The sequence below is a fragment of the Phyllobates terribilis genome, unplaced genomic scaffold (genome assembly GCF_046119375.1).
Source record: "Phyllobates terribilis strain yellow unplaced genomic scaffold, ASM4611937v1 Scaffold_1__5_contigs__length_1240528914, whole genome shotgun sequence".
NCBI lineage: Eukaryota > Metazoa > Chordata > Amphibia > Anura > Dendrobatidae > Phyllobates > Phyllobates terribilis.
The window spans coordinates 1988952-2007143 of NW_027362761.1; the positions used below are offsets into that span (position 1 = coordinate 1988952).

Below are 18192 nucleotides of genomic sequence, written 5' to 3' on the forward strand. Positions count from 1 at the left end.
TCACCTTTTCTGCGTCGCACAAAGACACGGTGGTTGGAACCAAAGATCTCAAATTTGGACTCATCAGACCAAAGCACAGATTTCCACTGGTCTAATGTCCATTCCTTGTGTTCCTTAGCCCAAACAAGTCTCTTCTGCTTGTTGCCTGTCCTTAGCAGTGGTTTCCTATCAGCTATTTTACCATGAAGGTCTGCTGCACAAAGTCTCCTCTTAACAGTTGTTGAAGAGATGTGTCTGCTGCTAGAACTCTGTGTGGCATTGACCTGGTCTCTAATCTGAGCTGCTGTTAACCTGCGATTTCTGAGGCTGGTGACTTGGATAAACTTATCCTCAGAAGCAGAGGTGACTCTTGGTCTTCCTTTCCTGGGGCGGTCCTCATGTGAGCCAGTTTCTTTGTAGCGCTTGATGGTTTTTGCAACTGCACTTGGGGACATATTCAAAGTTTGCCCAATTTTTCGGACTGACTGACCTTCATTTCTTAAAGTAATTATGGCCACTCGTTTTTCTTTACTTAGCTGCTTTTTTCTTGCCATAATACAAATTCTAACAGTCTATTCAGTAGGACTATCAGCTATGTATCCACCTGACTTCTGCACAACACAACTGATGGTCTCAACCCCATTTATAAGGCAAGAAATCTCACTTATTAAATCTGACAGGGCACACCTGTGAAGTGAAAACCATTTCCAGAGACTACCTCTTGAAGCTCATCAAGAGAATGCCAAGAGTGTGCAAAGCAGTCATCAAAGCAAAAGGTGGCTACTTTGAAGAACCTAGAATATAAGACATATTTTCAGTTGTTTCACGCTTTTTTGTTAAGTATATAATTCCACATGTGTTAATTCGTAGTTTTGATGCCTTCAGTGTGAATGTACAATTTTCATAGTCATGAAAATACAGAAAAATCTTTAAATGAGAAGGTGTGTCCAAACTTTTGGTCTGTACTGTATATCTATACTGAGATTTACTCTGTTGCAATTTTACCTAGGCTACCATTTTGATAGGACCTTGCATATTAGATATGAATGATGTAATTATATATGTACATTCATTATTCCTAGCGTTTGCCACGTGGAGCTGCGAGTCTTAGGTTTTTTACCGGTTGCACTTGCACTTTTCCCCCCCATTTTGTGCTTGTCATTATTCTTAAATAAACTTTGATATACTTTCATGAAACTTAGAGGCTTGTGTATCATTGTTTGTTTTTGTGCTCTCTCATGTTATTTGACGATTTAGCCTTGATCTAGTCCGTACTATGGTAGTTTACATTTTGTTAAATATAGAGATTTTGTATAATTATTCCCCTTCGGGTGAACATACTACTATTCTTCCATGAATTGTGTCTACTCTGATATGTTGGGGTAGAGAATTCCAGAGTAGGGGGGATGCACGGGAGAAATATTGTATGCGATTGTGGGAAGAGGAGATAAGAGGGGAGTAGAGAAGGAGATCTTGTGAGGATTGGAGGTTGTGTGCAGGTAAGTACCAGGAGACTAGGCCACAGATGTATGGAGGAGACAGGTTGTGGATGGCTTTGTATGCCATGGTTAGGGTTTTGAACTGGAGTCTCTGGGCAATGGGGAGCCAGTGAACGGATTGACAGAAAGGAGAGGCCGGGGAATAGCGAAGGGTCAGGTGGATTAATCGGGCAGCAGAGTTTAGGATAGATTGCAGGGGTGCGAGAGTGTTAGAAGGAAGGCCACAGAGCAGGTGGGTGCAGTAGTCGAGGCGAGAGATGATGAAGGCGTGCACTAGGGTTTTTGCAGATTCATGGTTGAGGAATGTGCGGATCCTGGAAATATTTTTGAGTTGGAGTCGGCAGGAAGTGGAAAGGGCTTGAATATGAGGTTTCAAGGAGAGATCAGAGTCAAGGGTTACCCCGAGGCAGCGAGCTTGCGGGACTGGGGAGAGTGGACAGCCATTGACTTTGATAGATAAGTCAGATGGTGGAAAGATGATGAATTCAGTTTTATCCATATTAAGTTTTAGGAATCTAGCAAAGAAAGATGAAATAGCAGACAGACACTGTGGGATTCTGGTTAGTAAGGAGCTGATAATCAGGTCCAGAGAGGTAGACCTGTGTATCATCAGCATAGAGGTGATACTGAAAGCTGTGAGACTCTATGAGCTGTCCCAGGCTGAAGGTGTAGATGGAGAAGAGCAGGGGTCTTAAAATTGAGCATTGGGGGACACCGACAGATAAAAGGCGAGATGAGGAGGTGGTGAGTGACTGGGAGACACTGAATGTCCTGTTAGGTATGAGGAGATCCAAGATAGGGCCAAGTCTGTGATGCCGAAAGATGAGAGAGTCTGTAGTAAGAGGGAATGGTTTACTGTGTCAAAGGCAGATGACAGGTCCAGAAGGAGAAGGACAGAATACTGTCGCTTGGATTGGCAGTTAGTAGGTTGTTGGTGACTTTAGTCAGGGCAGTTTCAGTGGAGTGGTGCGTTCGGAAGCCAGATTGGAGGCGGTCAAAAAGGGAGCAGGAGGAGAGGTGGGAGGACATTTCAGAATGGACGTGTTGTTCCAGTAGTTTTGAGACATAGGGGAGAAGTGATATGGGGTGATAGCTAGACAGGATGGGTCAAGGGATGGCTTTTTGAGGATGGGTGTGATCGAGGCATGTTTGAAGCATGAGGGGAAGACACCAGTTGTTAGTGACAGGTTGAAGCGGTGGGTTAGGGTTGGGATGAAGACTGCAGTAAGGTTTGGGATGAGGTGGGAAGGGATTGGGTCAAGTTCACAGGTGGTGAGATATGTCTTGGAGAGTAAAGAGGAAAGTTGATCTTTGGAGAAGCTGGTTTTGGAGGAGGAGAGTTGAGTAGTTGTGAGGAGGGACTGTGGGGACTTATGGCAAAAGCTTTGTCTGGTGGTGTCAATCTTCTGCTTGAAAAATGAGGCAAAGTCTTCAGCTGAGATGAGTGGAGAGGGAGGGGGAACTGGGGTAGAGAATTTAAAGTACTGAACCGCTGTTTAGGACTGTGAGACAGGGAGGATATGAGAGGTGAGAAGTATGTTTATTTTGCTGCAGTGAGTGTGAACCTGAAAGTAGTGAGGGCTTGTTTGAATGCAATGAAGAGCTTGTTGGAGTGGGACCTTTTCCATCTCCGTTCAGCAACCCTGGAAGCCCGTCTCAGTTCTTTAGTCAGGCTGGTGTGCAAGGGTTACCAGTTGATTGTGCGAGCTTTGGTATGTATAAGGGGGGTGACCAATTCAAGAGCTGCAGCTGATGTGGTGTTATATAGGGCGGCAGCAGTATCTGCATCGTGTAAAGAATTTATGTCTGTAAGAGGGAGGAGGGATTCAGAGAGTGAGTGTAGGTTGAGGTGTTTCAGATTTCTGCGAGGGAGTGCAAGTTTCTGGGTGGAGGATTGTGGACCTGTAGAGGAGAGGGGAGAGAATATAAGTAAGTTGTGGTCAGATAGAGGGAGAGGAGAGTTAGAGAGCTTGGATAGGGAACAGAGGCGGGTGAAGATGAGGTCCAGTGTGTGGTCATCTTAGTGAGTGGGGGTGGAAGACCATTGAGCAAGGCCAAAGGATGAAGTGAGGGATAGAAGCTTAGAGACAGATGAGTGGGAAGTGTTAATGGGGATGTTGAAATCGCCCATGATGATAGCAGTAAGGAAGTGAAGTAGCCAGGTGGTGAAGTGGTCTAAGAAGGTGGTGGCTGGCCCTGGGGGCGGTAAATGACAGCCAGTTGGAGAGGGAGTAAATGCGCACGCAGTGCACTTCAAAAGAGGGGAGGGTAATGGAGTGTGGCAGTGGGATATGTGAGAAGGAGCAGTTGACTGACAGGAGAAAGCCAACTCCTTCACCATGCTTGTCGCTGGGGCGGGGGTGTGTGGGAAAGGTGGAGTCCGCCATACGAAAGTACAGCTGGAGAGGCTGTGTAAGAGGGAGTGAGCCAGGTTTCGGTGATGGCGAGGAAGGAAAGTTTATTAGTGATGAAAAGCTCATGGATGTACGAAAGTTTGTTGCAGACAGAGCGAGCGTTCCATAGAGCTCCTGTTAGTTGTACTGGGGAAGCGGGGGCTGGGCGGATGGGTATAAGGTTAGCGAGGTTGTGGAAATGTGAGCTAAATCTAGGATGAAAGGTAGAAGTGGCTGTGGGGATGTGGTGGGGGCGGGATTTGGAGAGATATCGCTGGCAGTGAGGAGTAGCAGAGAAAGTGTTAGCAGGTGGGAGCAGGAGAGAGCATGAGGTGGCTGTGCTTAGAGATGCAGGATTATATGTTGAGGAATAGTTCTGAGGAGGAGGTGAATTGTTCTTGTATTATACCCCTTTTTCACATGTAAAGTGCCATGGAATAAATGGCGCTATAATAATAAATAATAATAATAAATAGGGAGGATGGAAGAAGAGTTGACCAGTTCCTTGCTAGGTGTAGGGATTAGGGGGGTTAGTAGAAAGAGAGAGTGAAAGCAAACCGGAACGTTGTTTACTGTGACTGAGTATCCAGTTCCCTTCAGGTCTAATTCAGAGCTGTATACTTCTTTAGTACACTTCTATGCTACACTTGTATGCTACGCTGGCAGACAACGTCCTGCAGATGTCCAGCTCACAAATATATTTGCTACAAAGCTCAGGCAGCTGATAAACAGAGGGGAGTGGCTTCTGCTCATCTATATCAGATAGTTGACACAGACCCAGATGCAGGACATTTAATCCAGAGTAAACCAGGAGGTCGTAAATAAGGGTGGGGGTAGAACAGTGAGTAGGTGAAGTGCATACCAGAGAATAATGGCAGTAGGGGTACTATAACTATGTTTAGAAATTCGCACAACAGGAGGGAAATGTAACGGTAGCATCCATTTTGGGATAACACTGACATGCATTTTCTGTATTTCCCCATACGCACTAACCCCCCCCCCCCTCCATGGCAGTATGTCCACACTATGTTAATCAAAGCTCGAAATGTAACCTTTAAAACATTAAGTTAGAAATGAATGTTCAACTATGTAGAAGGTTGAATTAAAGAATGTTAGAGTTGGAGGGGACCCCCAGGTCATCTGGTCCAACCCCCTGCTCAATGATGAAAACACTAAACCATCTCAGACAGATGTCTGTCCAGCCTCTGTTTGAAGACTTACATTGAATGAGAACTCACCACCTCTCGTGGCCGCCTGTTCCACTTGTTAATCACCCTGTCAAAAAGTTTTTTCTGATATCTAATCTGTATCTTCTCCCTTTCAGTTTCATCCCATTGCTTCTAGTCTTTCTTTGTGCAAATGTGAATAAAGCTAATCCCTCTACAGTGTGACAGCCCTTGACATATTTGTAGACAGCTATTAAGTCTCCTCTGAGTCTTCTCTTTTGCAAGCTAAAGCTAAACATTCCCAAATCCTCTAACCGTTCCTCATAGGACATTGTGCGCAGACCAGTCACCATTTTGGTCGCTCTTCTCTGAACTGTCTCGTTTCTTCATGTCTTTTTTAAGATGGGGTGCCCAGAACTGGACACAGTATTCCAGATGAGGTCTGACCAAAGAGGAGTAGAGAGGGATAATTGCCAGGGCTGTGGAGTCGGTAAGCCAAACCTCCGACTCCTCAATTTCCATGACACCAACTCCAACTCCACGACTCCCTCATACATGGCTCATGTTTAAGTGATAAATTTACTGTAGCAGATCAGGAATAGGACATTTCATAACTTTCCCAAATTCTTACGAAAAAATATTCCCCACAAACTGAATTGAACTACTGTACCCAATTTATTATATAGTTTAGGAGTTGGAGTCTGTCCATTTTATACAGACTCCGATTCAGACTCCACCAAAATGGACACCGACTCCAACTCCACAGCCCTGATAATTACTTCACGTGTTCTAGACTCTATGCTTCTGTTAATGCAACCCAGAATTGTGTTTGCCTTTTTTGCTGCTGAATTACACTGTTGACTCATGTTCAGTCTGTGATCTATTAGTATACCCAACTCTTTTTCAAATCTGTTGTTGCTTAACACTATTCCTCCCATTCTGTATATGCTTTTTTCATTTTTCTTGCCCAGATGCAGGACTTGCATTTCTCCTTGTTAAAAACCACAGTTAGTTGCTGCCTACAGTTCCAGTTTATTTAGATCTTTTTGAATCCCCTCTCTTCTCTAGTATTAGCTATCACTCCTAGCTTTGTGTTATCAGCAAATCAAATCATTAATCAGTTTACCGTCAATTTCTTCATCTAAATCATTTATTTATTTTAATCACTTATATAGTGCCATTAATTCCACAGCGCTTTACAGACATCATCATCACTGTCCCCATTGGGGCTCACAATGTAGATTCCCTATCAATATGTCTTTGGAGTGTAGGAGGAAAACGGAGAACCCGGAGGAAACCTATGCAAATACGCGGAGAACATATAAACTCCTTGCAGATGTTGTTCTTGGTGGGATTTGAACCCAGGACCCCAGCGCTGCAAGGCTGCAGTACTAACCACTGAGCCACAGTAAAACATTGATAAAGATGTTGAACAACACAGGGCCCAGGATAGAGCCTTGTGGTACCCCACTTGAGACGTTCTTCTAACTGGATGTGCAACAATTTACGATCACTCTTTGGGTCCGATCACTAAGCCAGTTATGAATCCACCCAACAGTTGCTTGTCCTTTCCATAGTTGGTCATTTTTTCAATAAGAATGGAATGAGATACTTTGTCAAATGCTTTGCTGAAGTCAAGATATACTATAACTCCTGCATTTCCCTGATCCACCCAGTCAGTGGTTCTGTCATAGAAGGAAATTAAGTTAGCCTGACATGATTTATTAGTTACAAACTCATGCTGACTCTAGTTTATCATTTCATTCTTATAAAGGTACTTGCATACATGTTGTTTAAAGGGAATCTGTCACCCCCTGGGAGATATCAGACCTCTACTATGGGCATACAGGGTAGAGAAAATTAAATCTATACATACCTGAATGGCCCATAGTAGGTTTGATTGCAGAAAAAAGTGTTTTTATAAACTCCGCTTTGCACAGGCTTGGCGTCCGGGGGACGCCAAGAAATCCCCGCCTATGTGCTTAGTTACCATATTCGCTCCCCCATCCCCTGCACATCACAGGGACCTGTGATGTGCACCCTGACTTCCCAGGCATGCACAAAGGGCCGATCACAGAGCGATCTTTGCTTCCTCCCGGCCCGTCTATCCGTGCACTGTGCCGCAGAAATCTATTGCGCAGGCGCCGGGAAGTGACTCCCCGGCACCTGCGCAGTAGAACCCTGCGGTGCAATGCACGGAGAGACAGGGCTGGGATGAAGCAAAGCGCGCTCTATGTGAGAGGCGCTTTGCTCATACCTGGGAAGTCAGGGAGCACAGTGCACGTCACAGGGCCTGTGACGTGCAGGAGAGGGGGGAATATGGTAACTAAGCACATAAGTGGGGATTTTGGGAAATAATAAACAGATAGGCGGGGATTTCTTGGCGTCCCCCGGACGCCAAGCCTGTGCAAATCGGAGTTTATAAAAACACTTTTCTCTGCAATCAAACCTCTACTATAGGCCATACAGGTATGTATAGATTTACTTTTCTACACTCTGTATGCCCATAGTAGAGGTCTGATAACTCCCAGGGGGTGACACATTTCCTTTAATAATTTGTTAAAAGATCTTTCCTGGTATAGAAGTAAGGCTCATAGGCCTATAGTTCCCTGGGTCCACCTTCTACCCCTTTTTGAAGATAGGGACAATATTTGCTCTTCTCCAGTCTTCTGGGACTTCTCCTGTTCTCCAAGAACTTTCAAAGAATATGTAGGGTGGTTCAATGATTTCCTTTGCTATCTCCTTCAGTACCCTAGGATGTAATTCATTAGTAAGATGTTAATACAACCAATAAGATGCATACATATTGTATTTTATCTCTTTGCTACGCCCAAAAAGCTACTGAGTAAATATGTATTAACCTCCTCTAATAAACAGGGAATCTTGTTATACAGAAAGCTGAATTCCCTTCATCGAGGACGTTCATCTGTGACACCAGGCTGATCCCTGCTGGTCCCCATAGCTGCTGTCACACAACTGAAGCCACACTTTTTTTTTTCTTATGCTTTTTTATTTTTAAATTATAAAATATCAATTTTGTATCACTATAACCGTGCTAACCCATAGAACAGTTACCAAAAAAATGACCCTTGTATAGACAAAATCCAAAACACAGCGGCAGGATTGCTGTTTTATCTCAACCCCTCAGCTGGTTTTCTTATTTTCAGTACAGTATAGTGTAAAATGGCATGCTTCAGAACTCACTCCGCAAACACAACAAGCCCTCATGTTGGCAGAGTAAAAAGAAATGGATGGTGTTTGGAACTAAAGGAACAGGCCAAAGGTGTCAAGTACATAAAATGGTGGGATTAATGGCCTAACCATAATGAGCAGAGTGAATAATCCCTAGCCATAGAAAACCTATGCCATACCCAGTGACCAGCAAATGAGCCATGATCTGACTGAGAACATGGTAAGGACGAGGTAACCGTCACTGCGCCTTCCTCTCGGACGCCCAGAACCCGCCATTTCTCCTGACAAAGCACTGCGTCACAACAGCACAGCAGCGGGAAGACTCCCTGCAGCCCTGCCTCCTGTGATAGGCGGAAAAAGAAGCATGAAGCGTCGTGCGCAGGCGCGTGGAGCTCCTACCCAGGCCAGGCGTGGAGCGGATGGGGATAGGTCTGACACAACGGAATTGTGTCACGTGGGGCGTCGTCGTCTGCCGGCGCGGAGGTCGCTGGAGTCCAAGATGGCGGCGGAGCTTGTGGAAGCGAAGGTGAGACCGGGAAAGATGGGGGGAGGTTCCTCGAACGATGCGTTCTTGTTGTTCATTTTCGGTGCTTGTTGTATCAGACAGTTGGAAGAAGCAGTGAGCTATTGGCTAAGCGCTGAGCACGCTGCTTCCCGTTCTGCGCCCATTATGTTTGCAGTGCAGCAAGTAACCGCGTCATTCCCATTTCCTGTCGGGTGGTAAGCAGACGGTGTGTATGGAGTCTGAGCCCCAGACCGCCCATTACACTTGCTTTATCCCATTGTAGGATCGGTAGTCAGAGTCTATAGGAACGATGTTGTGTGCTAAGTGCTCGTGAAATGTCTGCTACATCAAGTACAGGTGGATTCTGGGTATATGCCAGGGTTCATAATGCTTACCACTCTTCACCTATGGATTGTATGATCGTAGGGGGTCCTGAATCTGCTGTGTAAATGTGTGCGATTTTAGCTATCTATGCGACTGGTATCTGACATGGCAGAGTACAGCGCCTGATTATCTTCACTAGATACATAGATAAGCAATAGCTTAATTCACAAAAGGGATCTGGGACCCCTGTTATAGTGATCATTGGGGGTCTCAGCAGTTGGACCCTCATAGATTCACCAGATATCACTAAGCCAGTGGGATAGTAATGAATCTTCACAACAGGAATATCCCTTTACATTTTCTATATTCTTAGCGCATCATTAATCCAATGCTGTTGTACATGATGGGTTACATACAAAATACAAATAAATGACTTTGACCAAACTACAGTACTACTTAGCCACATGGCGAAACTCGGGAGGGATGGAGTGCAGATTTTCCTAGAATAGCTTGCGGACTCCATATACAGAGTCCCTAAGTGCTAGAAGAGCAGAATCCTCCCTCAAGAGACCCTATTTTGGAAATTATCCCCCTTTGGGAATGAATCTACAGGTGTAGTGACGATTTTGAGTCCATGGTTTTTTTCCCAGAAACAAGCAGTAGTGTATGCTGCTGAGTGAAAATTTCAAACTACCATTGTCGTCCCCTGTGCATTTCACCCGTAATTAGGCGGGCTTTCAACGAAACAGTAATGCCAAACGTGGACACTAAGGTTAAGTTCCCACGATGCAGAAATGCTGCAGATTTTTTCCACATTTCCCTGGCAGAAATAACGCATGCGGATTGTACATGTGTTTTTCCTGCCAGGGACAAGCGGATATGAAGCGTTCTTCACATGCATTTCCGCATGCGGGTTGACAAGCGATTTTAGCATCACTTGGAAAGTGCTTGACAACTTGGGCACACTATATAAATCCATGCAACCGGCATGGATTTATATAGTATGACCAAGTTAATAGTTTTAAAAAATAATAAAATCTTAAAAAAAAAAAACATTATACTCGCTTCTGATGGCCCCCTGTCTTTTCTCCGCTGCGTCCGGTCTCTTGTTGGCTCGCGGTGGTGTAAAAGGACCTTTCATGACGTCATTTAGTCATGTGACAGGTCACGCAACCGCCAACGTCAACGAGTGAGTATAATGTTTATTTTTTATTTTAAATTCTTTTTTTAACAGGTACTATGGTACCTGGGTCTCGATGAGTCTCCTCTTCTCCAGACCCGGGTGCCATCCGCGCATTGAATCGCTTTATATCCACATGTGCACATGTATTCATGCGGATATTATGCGTTTCAATGCAAGTCAATGGCAGCAATTACGCCGCGTGTCCGCAAAATTTAAAGGACACGCTGCATATTTTTCCGCAAAGATAATCCGCAGCGGAAATTTCCGCAGCATGTGCACAGCACATGCGGATTAGCATTGGGGACCATGGGGCACGTATTACCAAACTTTTTTTCAGCGTTTTCGCTGCGGAAACTCCGCGGCAAAAACGTTTGAAAAACGCATAGTGGGCACGCAGCCTAAATATGGTTTAGGCACACTGGAGCTCAGAAGGGAGGGGGGCATTTGGATTTGGGAGCTCAGAATTTGCTGGATTTCTTTTGGGGGATGAGGAGCCATAGTGCTTTTACAAAGCCTTTGCGCTACCAGTAACGTGGAAGCCCCCCATATTTCCGTTAACAGATGGCGGATCTGAGTGTGGACTTTTTTTTTTTTTGGGAATTGATTTGAAGCTTTTGTTAGGAACATAGTAGTACATAACATTTTCGATCACGTTTATTCTGCACTCTACGCTGAGCACTTACATTGGGATTTCCACCTAAATCTCCCAAGTGACGTGATTCAGATGAAACCCCCAGAGGGATCCATTCACTATAATGAGGCAGCAGAGTTACTATGGCCTCTGTTCAGCTGTGTCTTTCTTTTCAGAAGTACACAAAACTTTGGCCGATTGCATTTTTATGCACGCCTAAAAAGACGGACACTGCTGGATCACAGGCCAGACTCCGTCCACAGTGCCTGAATCTGCTTCATTACAAGGAATCTGCTGTCTGAATCACGTATGTCAAAGATTTACATGGAAACCCCGGTGTAAGCGCTCGGCGTAGAGCGAAGGATAAATGTGAGCCGAGCCTTACTGCGAATTGAGTTTTATTTATTTTTTACGCCGTTCCTCGTGCGGTATAAGTGATTAGACGACTTTACTCTTTGGGTCGGTGTGATTACAGCAATACCAGATTTATATCAAGTTTTAATGTTTGGCTGCTGTCACGCCCTAAAAGACGCTTTTTTTTTGCACATCGCAATATTTGAGAGCTATAATTTTTCCATATTTCAGCCAACTGTCTTATGAGGAGGGCTTGTTTTTTTTGCGGGACAAGTTGACATTTTTATTGGTACCATTTTCGGGCACATGACATTTTTTGATCGCTTTCTATTCCGGTTTTTGGGAGGCAGAATAAACAAAAAACAGCAATTCGGTAATCTTAAATTTTTTTTTTTTTTTTTTTCCATGCCATTCCGCATGTGGTAAAATTGACAATGTAGCTTTATTCTTCTGGTCAGTACGATCACAGCGATACCATATTTGTTTTTTTTTTTTTTATGGTTTGGAGCTTTTACACAAGAAAAACTATTTCATAGAAAAAATAAATATTTTTGCATCACTTTGAGAACTGTAACATTTATTTTTCCGCTCATGGAGCTGTCTTGTGACTTGATTTCTGCGGGAAAAGATGACGTTTTCAGCTATACCATTTGTATTCACATTCATCTTCTGCCTCGTTTTTTATTTTTCTTATTTTATGGTGTTAACTAGTGAGTTTTTGACACTGTATTTTTGTTGCATAAAAATGCATCTTCTTAGAGTAACAAAGTGGATAGGATTTATAGAAATCTCATACTTACTGTGCTTCTTTAGTATTCATTGTAAACTGACTTGTGGTGCATGTTTGAAATCCACAATATGTCAATTTCTCCTTTGGGCACGCTGAGTTTTATGCGCAGATTTTTCCCAGACTTGCATTAGATGTGGAAAATCCGCAAGTAAACGCACAGGTGTTCTTAGTGCGTTTCTGCTGTGGAAATGCATTAAAAATGCATGTAATCAGCACATGACTATCAATAAAGCTTTGTCAAAGCCAAATACCAGGAAGTATCAAAACAAAGTAGCTTTATATAAAATATATCATCAAGAGACAAAAAACGCAAGTTACCGAAGATACTTATTATTGCAGAAAATCTGCAACATAAATTTTTTTTCAAAAGCTTATCGTAGGACGTAGCCTAAGGCTATGTGCCCACGATGCAGAAAATTTCTGCAGCATTTCTGCATCTCCCTGGCAGAAAAAAACGCATGCAGATTGTGCATGCGTTTTTCCTGCAGAATACATGCGGATCCACATGCGGGTTCACATGCGTTTCCGCATGCAGATTGACAAGCGCTTTCCAGGCGATAGCATCACTTGGAAAGTGCTTGACAACTAGGTCACACTGTATAAATCCATGCAAACAGCATGGATTTATACAGTGTGAACCTTAAAAATGAAAACAAATAAAGCTATACTCACCCCCGAGGCCCCGGCGAGTGCTGCAGCGCTGCTTCCCGGCTGCCGGCATATCGCGAGACAGAGCGGTGAAGGGCCTGCGGTCACATGACTGTGACGTCACCGAAGGTCCTTCAGCGCTGCTGGCATTCAGAGAGAAGACGCCGGACAGGTGAGTATAAACTTTATTTGTTATTTTATACTTTTTTTTTACAGGTACAATGGTATCCAGGTCTGGATGAGAGTCTCCTCTCCTCCAGAACTGGGTACCATCCGCACATAGAGACGCATAGAAGCCGCTTGTAAAAATGTACAGTCGCGGTTTCTATGCGTCTCAATGCAAGTCAATGGCGGGAGTTCCGCTGCACTTCCGCAAAATTAAATGACATGCTGCGGATTTTTGTACGTAGCATAAACGCTGCGGAAAAATCCGCAGCAAGTGCATAGAACATGCGGAATCCCCTTGGGGACCATGGGGTGCGGATTACCTAGCGTTTTACAAGCGTTTCTGCTGCGGAAATTCCGCAGCGTAAACGCTTGAAAAACGCTACGTGGGCACACAGCCTAAGGCTATGTGCCCACGATGCAGAAATGCTCCGGATTTTTCCTGAGCGTTTCTGCATCTCCCTGGCAGAAAAAACGCATGCGGATTGTACATGCGTTTTTCCTGCCAGGGACAAGCGGATGTGAAGCGTTCTTCACATGCATTTCCGCATGCGGGTTGACAAGCGCTTTCCAAGCGATTTTTAGTATCACTTGGAAAGTGCTTGTCAACTTGGTCACACTGTATAAATCCATGCAAACGTCATGGATTTATATACTGTGACCGTAAAAGAATGGTAAAAAATAAAAAAAAATACCTTCTGATGGCCCCCGCAGTCTTGCTTCGCTCCCTTGCCGGCAGATCGCGGTACACTGAAGGACCTGCTGACGTCGGCGTCGCGTGACCCGTCACATGACTATGACATCAGCGCAGGTCCTTCAGTCCATCGCGATCTGCCGGCATGAGAGGACGACTTCATCGGGGGCATCAGAAGGTAAGTATAATATTTATTTTTTTATTTTATTCTTTTTTTTTTACAGGTTCTATGGTACCCGTGTCGAAGGAGAGTCTCCTGTCCTCCACACCTGGGTACCAGCCGCACATTGGAACGCATGGATTCCACATCTACATATGCAGTGATGCGTAATCCATTCGTTCCAATGCAAGTCAATGGCGGCGAAAATGCAGCACTTCCGCAAAATAATTGGTAGTGCTGCGTTTTTTTCCGCAATGATAATCCGCAGCGGAAGTTTCCGCAGCATGTGCACAGCACATGCGGATTATCATTGGGGGACATGGCAGGCCTTCTAACATGCATTTTTTAACCACTTCGCGCCAGAGCCTGTTTTTGCCTTCGTGACCGGGCCAATTTTTACAATTCTGACCACTGTCACTTTATGAAGTAATTACTCTGGAACGCTTAAACACATCCCACTGATTCTGAGATTGTTTTTTCGTGACATATTGTACTTCATGATAGTGGTAAAATTTCTTAGATATCACTTGCTTTTATTTGTGAAAAAATCGGAAATTTGGCGAAAATGTTGAAAACTTTGCAATTTTCAAACTTTGAATTTTCATGCCCTTAAATCAGAGAGATATGTCACACAAAATAGTTAATAAATAACATTTCCCACATGTCTACTTTACATCAGCACAATTTTGGAACCAAATTTTTTTTTTTTTTGTTAGGAAGCTATAAGGGTTAAAAGTTGAACAGTGATTTCTCATTTTTAAAACAAAATTTCCAAAAACATTTTTTTAGGGATCACCTCTTATTTGAAGTGACTTTGAGGGGCCTTTATGACAGAAAATACCCAAAAGTGACACCATTCTAAAAACTGCACCCCTCAAGGTGCTCAAAACCACATTCAAGAAGTTTATTAACTCTTCAGGTGTTTCACGGGAATTTTTGGAATGTGGAAGAAAACAATGAACATTTAACTTTTTTTCACAAAAATGTTACTTTAGACCCTTTTTTTTTATTTTCACAAGGGTAACAGGGAAAAATTGGACTACACAATTTGTAGTGCAATTTCTCTTGAGCGCTCCGATACCCCATATGTGGAGGAAAACCACTGTTTTGGTGCACGGGAAGGGGAAGGAGCGCCATTTGACTTTTTTTGAATGTAAAATTTGCTTGAATAATTAGCGGACGCCATGTCGCATTTTGGGAGCCCCTAATGTGCCTAAACAGTGGAAACCCCCCAAAAGTGACACCATTTTGGAAAGTAGACCCCTTCGGGAATTTATCTAGATGTGTGGTGAGCACCTTGCACCCCCAGGTGCTTCACAGAAGTTTATAATATTGAGCCGAAAAAATAAAATTTTCACATTTTTCCCACAAATAATGTTTTCATCCCCTAATTTTACATTATCATAAGGGTAACAGGATAAATTGCACCATGAAATTTGTTGTGCAATTTATCCTGAGTACGCCGATACCCCATATGTGGGGGAAAACCACTGCTTTGGTGTACGGCAGGGTTCGGAAGAGAAAGTAGCGCTATGTTGGCTGAGATAGGTTGCAGACACCATGTCACATTTGAAGAGTCGCTGACATGCTGAAAGAGCAGAAACCCCCACAAGTGACCCCATTTTGTAAACTACACCTCTCAAGGAATTCATCTAGGGAAGTAGTGAGTATTTTTTAATTTTTAAATTTATACCATTGGGCAGTGAAGAAAACATAATTATATTTTTACCACAAAAAAATGTTTTACCCTCAGATTTTACATTTTCACACAGGGCAATGGGTAAAAATGGTGCCGAAATGTGTCACACAATTTCTTCTAAAAGTGGCAATACCCCATATGTGGCCGTACAGTACCGCTCAGCCATACGGCAAGATCTGGGAGGGACGGAGCACTATTTGAAAATTGGAGAACAAATTATTATAGAATAGGCATTTGGATTTGGGAGCACAACATTTTCTAAATTTCTTTTGGGGGGCAAGGGCCGTTTCGCTTTTCCAGAGCCTTTCTGCTACCAGTAACTTGGAAGTCCCTTATGTTTTTAACAGATAGCGGACCAGAGTGGGGACTAGCTTTTTTTGAGGACTGAGTTGAAGCTTTTATTGGGAACATTTTACGTAACATTTATCCGGCACTCTAGGCTGAGCACTTACATCGGGGTTTCCATCTAAATTTCCAAGTGATGTAATTCAGATGAAACCCCTGCGGATCCATTCACTGTAATGAGGCAGCAGAGTTACTCTGGACTCCGTCTGGCCTCTGTTTAGCGGTGTCCTTTTTTTCAGAAGTGCATAAAACTGTGGCCAACCGCACTTTTATGCACTCCTAAAAAAAACTGACACCGTGGGATCACAGGCCAGACGGCATCCACAGTGGCCTATATCTGCCTCATTACAGGGAATCTTCCGTCATGGGTTCCGTCTGAATCACTTATTTCAGAGATTTACACGGAAACTCTGGTGTAAGTGCTCAGTGCAAAGCGCAGGATAAATGTGTGCCGAGCCATACTGCGATCTTTGGGAGACATAAACAAATCAGTAGCAGGTGAAGAATTGGTTTTATTTATTTTTTTACGCCGTTCCTCGTGCGGTATAAGTGATGAGATTACTTTATTCTTTGGGTCGGTGCGATTACAGAGATACCAGAATCATATGGGGTTTTTATGATTGACAGCTGTCACACACTAAGACGCTTTTTTTTGCTAAATCTAGTTTTTGCATCGCCATATTTTGAGAGCTATAATTTTTCCATATTTCGGCCGACAGAGTCATGTGATGGCTTGTTTTTTGCGGGATGAGTTGACATTTTTATTGGTACCATTTTTGGGTACGTGACGTGTTTTGGGAGGTAAAATTAACAAAACCCAACAATTCAGGAATTGTTTTTTGAGGTTTTTTTTTAATGTCATTCTGCGTGTGGTAAAAGTGATAAGGCAGCATTATTCTTCGGGTCAGTACGTTTAAAGCGATACTACACTTACTGTATTTTTTTTTATGTTTTGGTGCTTTTACGCAATAAAACAATTTTATAGAAAAAATATTTTTTTTTGCATCGCTTTATGCTCAGCTATAACTTTTTTATTTTTCGGCTGATGGAGCTGTATGGCAGCTTTTTTTTTGCGGAACAAGATAACTTTTTCAGTGGTACCATTTTTATTTCCATTTTGCTTTTTGATCGCATTTTTTTCCACTTTTTGTTTGGCGATATGATGAAAAAGCATAGTTTTTTGCTCCGTTTTTTATTTATTTTATTACGGTGTGCACAGAAGGAGTTAGTGTGACAGTTTTATAGATCGGGTTGTTTCGGACGCGGCGATACCAAATATGTGTACTTTTTTTGTTTTTGCATAAATATACGGATTTATTGGTTTAATATTTTATTTTTATTTATTTTGTGATTTTTATTTTTTTATGTTTTTATTTATTTTTTTTAAACATTGAAAACAAGATTTTTTTTTTTACATTTTTACTTAGTCCTTTATGGGACATTAATTTTTATTTTTCTAATCACTGTTCTCATGCAATGCATTAGACATGTATTGCATGAGAACTTTGCTGACCGTTTCACACTGTCTGTCTCCTGCTAGACTTTAGCTGCAGGCTGAGCCTAGCAGGACACCATATATGGCAGATCGGGAGGGGGTCATGTGACCTCCAGCTGCCATGACAACGGCAGGTCCTGGAAGACAGGGGGCCGTCAGAGATGTAAGTGGACGACCCCCTCTCCTCTCACTATCTTCTAAATGCCGCGATCACTATAGATTGCAGCATATAGAAGATAGCAAAGGGTTAACATCATTGGGACCTGATCCAATCAGGTCCCGATGATGTCCCCTGTCAGAGCTGTCGCTCTGCACCGCACCCGCAGCACTTGCAGGACCCTGGGGGTCCTGAGGGCTGCGAGACCACCGACCGTTCATAAACGTCGGTGCTGCACAGAGCCCAGGCAGCGCCGATGTTTATGTACAGTGGGCGGTCTGGAAGCGGTCAAGCTTTCTGCAGCGTTTATGCCGCTGCGGAACGCTTAAAAAATGCATCATGGGCACACCGCCTAAAAGTTAATTTACATGGACTGACCAGTGGCATGATACGACTGCCGATCAGTGAACTTTTATTGATTGGTGGTCATTTGCCTGTTTGCACAAGCAGACCTAGAGAGACGACAGCACAGAGCGATCTATAGTAGATCGCTCAGTGCACATAGGCTGCCATAGTTCTGGGTGGTGCAAGTACTGTTTTCTGCAATAATCTATAGTAGATCGCTCAGTGCACATAGGCTGCCATAGTTCTGGGTGGTGCAAGTACTGTTTTCTGCAATAATCTATAGTAGATCGCGCAGTGCACATAGGCTGCCATAGTTCTGGGTGGTGCAAGTACTGTTTACATAGTGTTTTTGCTTGTTCATCAAGTGATCGGCAGCCAGTTTATATAGCAAGATAATCATGAAACAAGCATTTTTACCAATGCCCCATTTATCTTGCAGTGTAAATGCCCTTAATCTTTTAGGAATTT

At 43.4% G+C, this 18192-nt stretch overlaps 1 protein-coding gene across 1 annotated transcript in view; it reads left to right on the forward strand.

The window, feature by feature from the left end:
• Positions 1 to 8613: 8613 nt before the first annotated feature.
• PIAS4 (protein inhibitor of activated STAT 4) overlaps positions 8614 to 18192 on the forward strand; it is a 146830-nt gene continuing 137251 nt past the window's right edge. Inside the window, exon 1 of the mRNA XM_073651102.1 lies at positions 8614 to 8755. Coding sequence (XP_073507203.1) covers positions 8729 to 8755 — 27 coding nt within the window. The 5' untranslated portion in view covers positions 8614 to 8728. The remainder of the gene's footprint in view (positions 8756 to 18192) is intronic.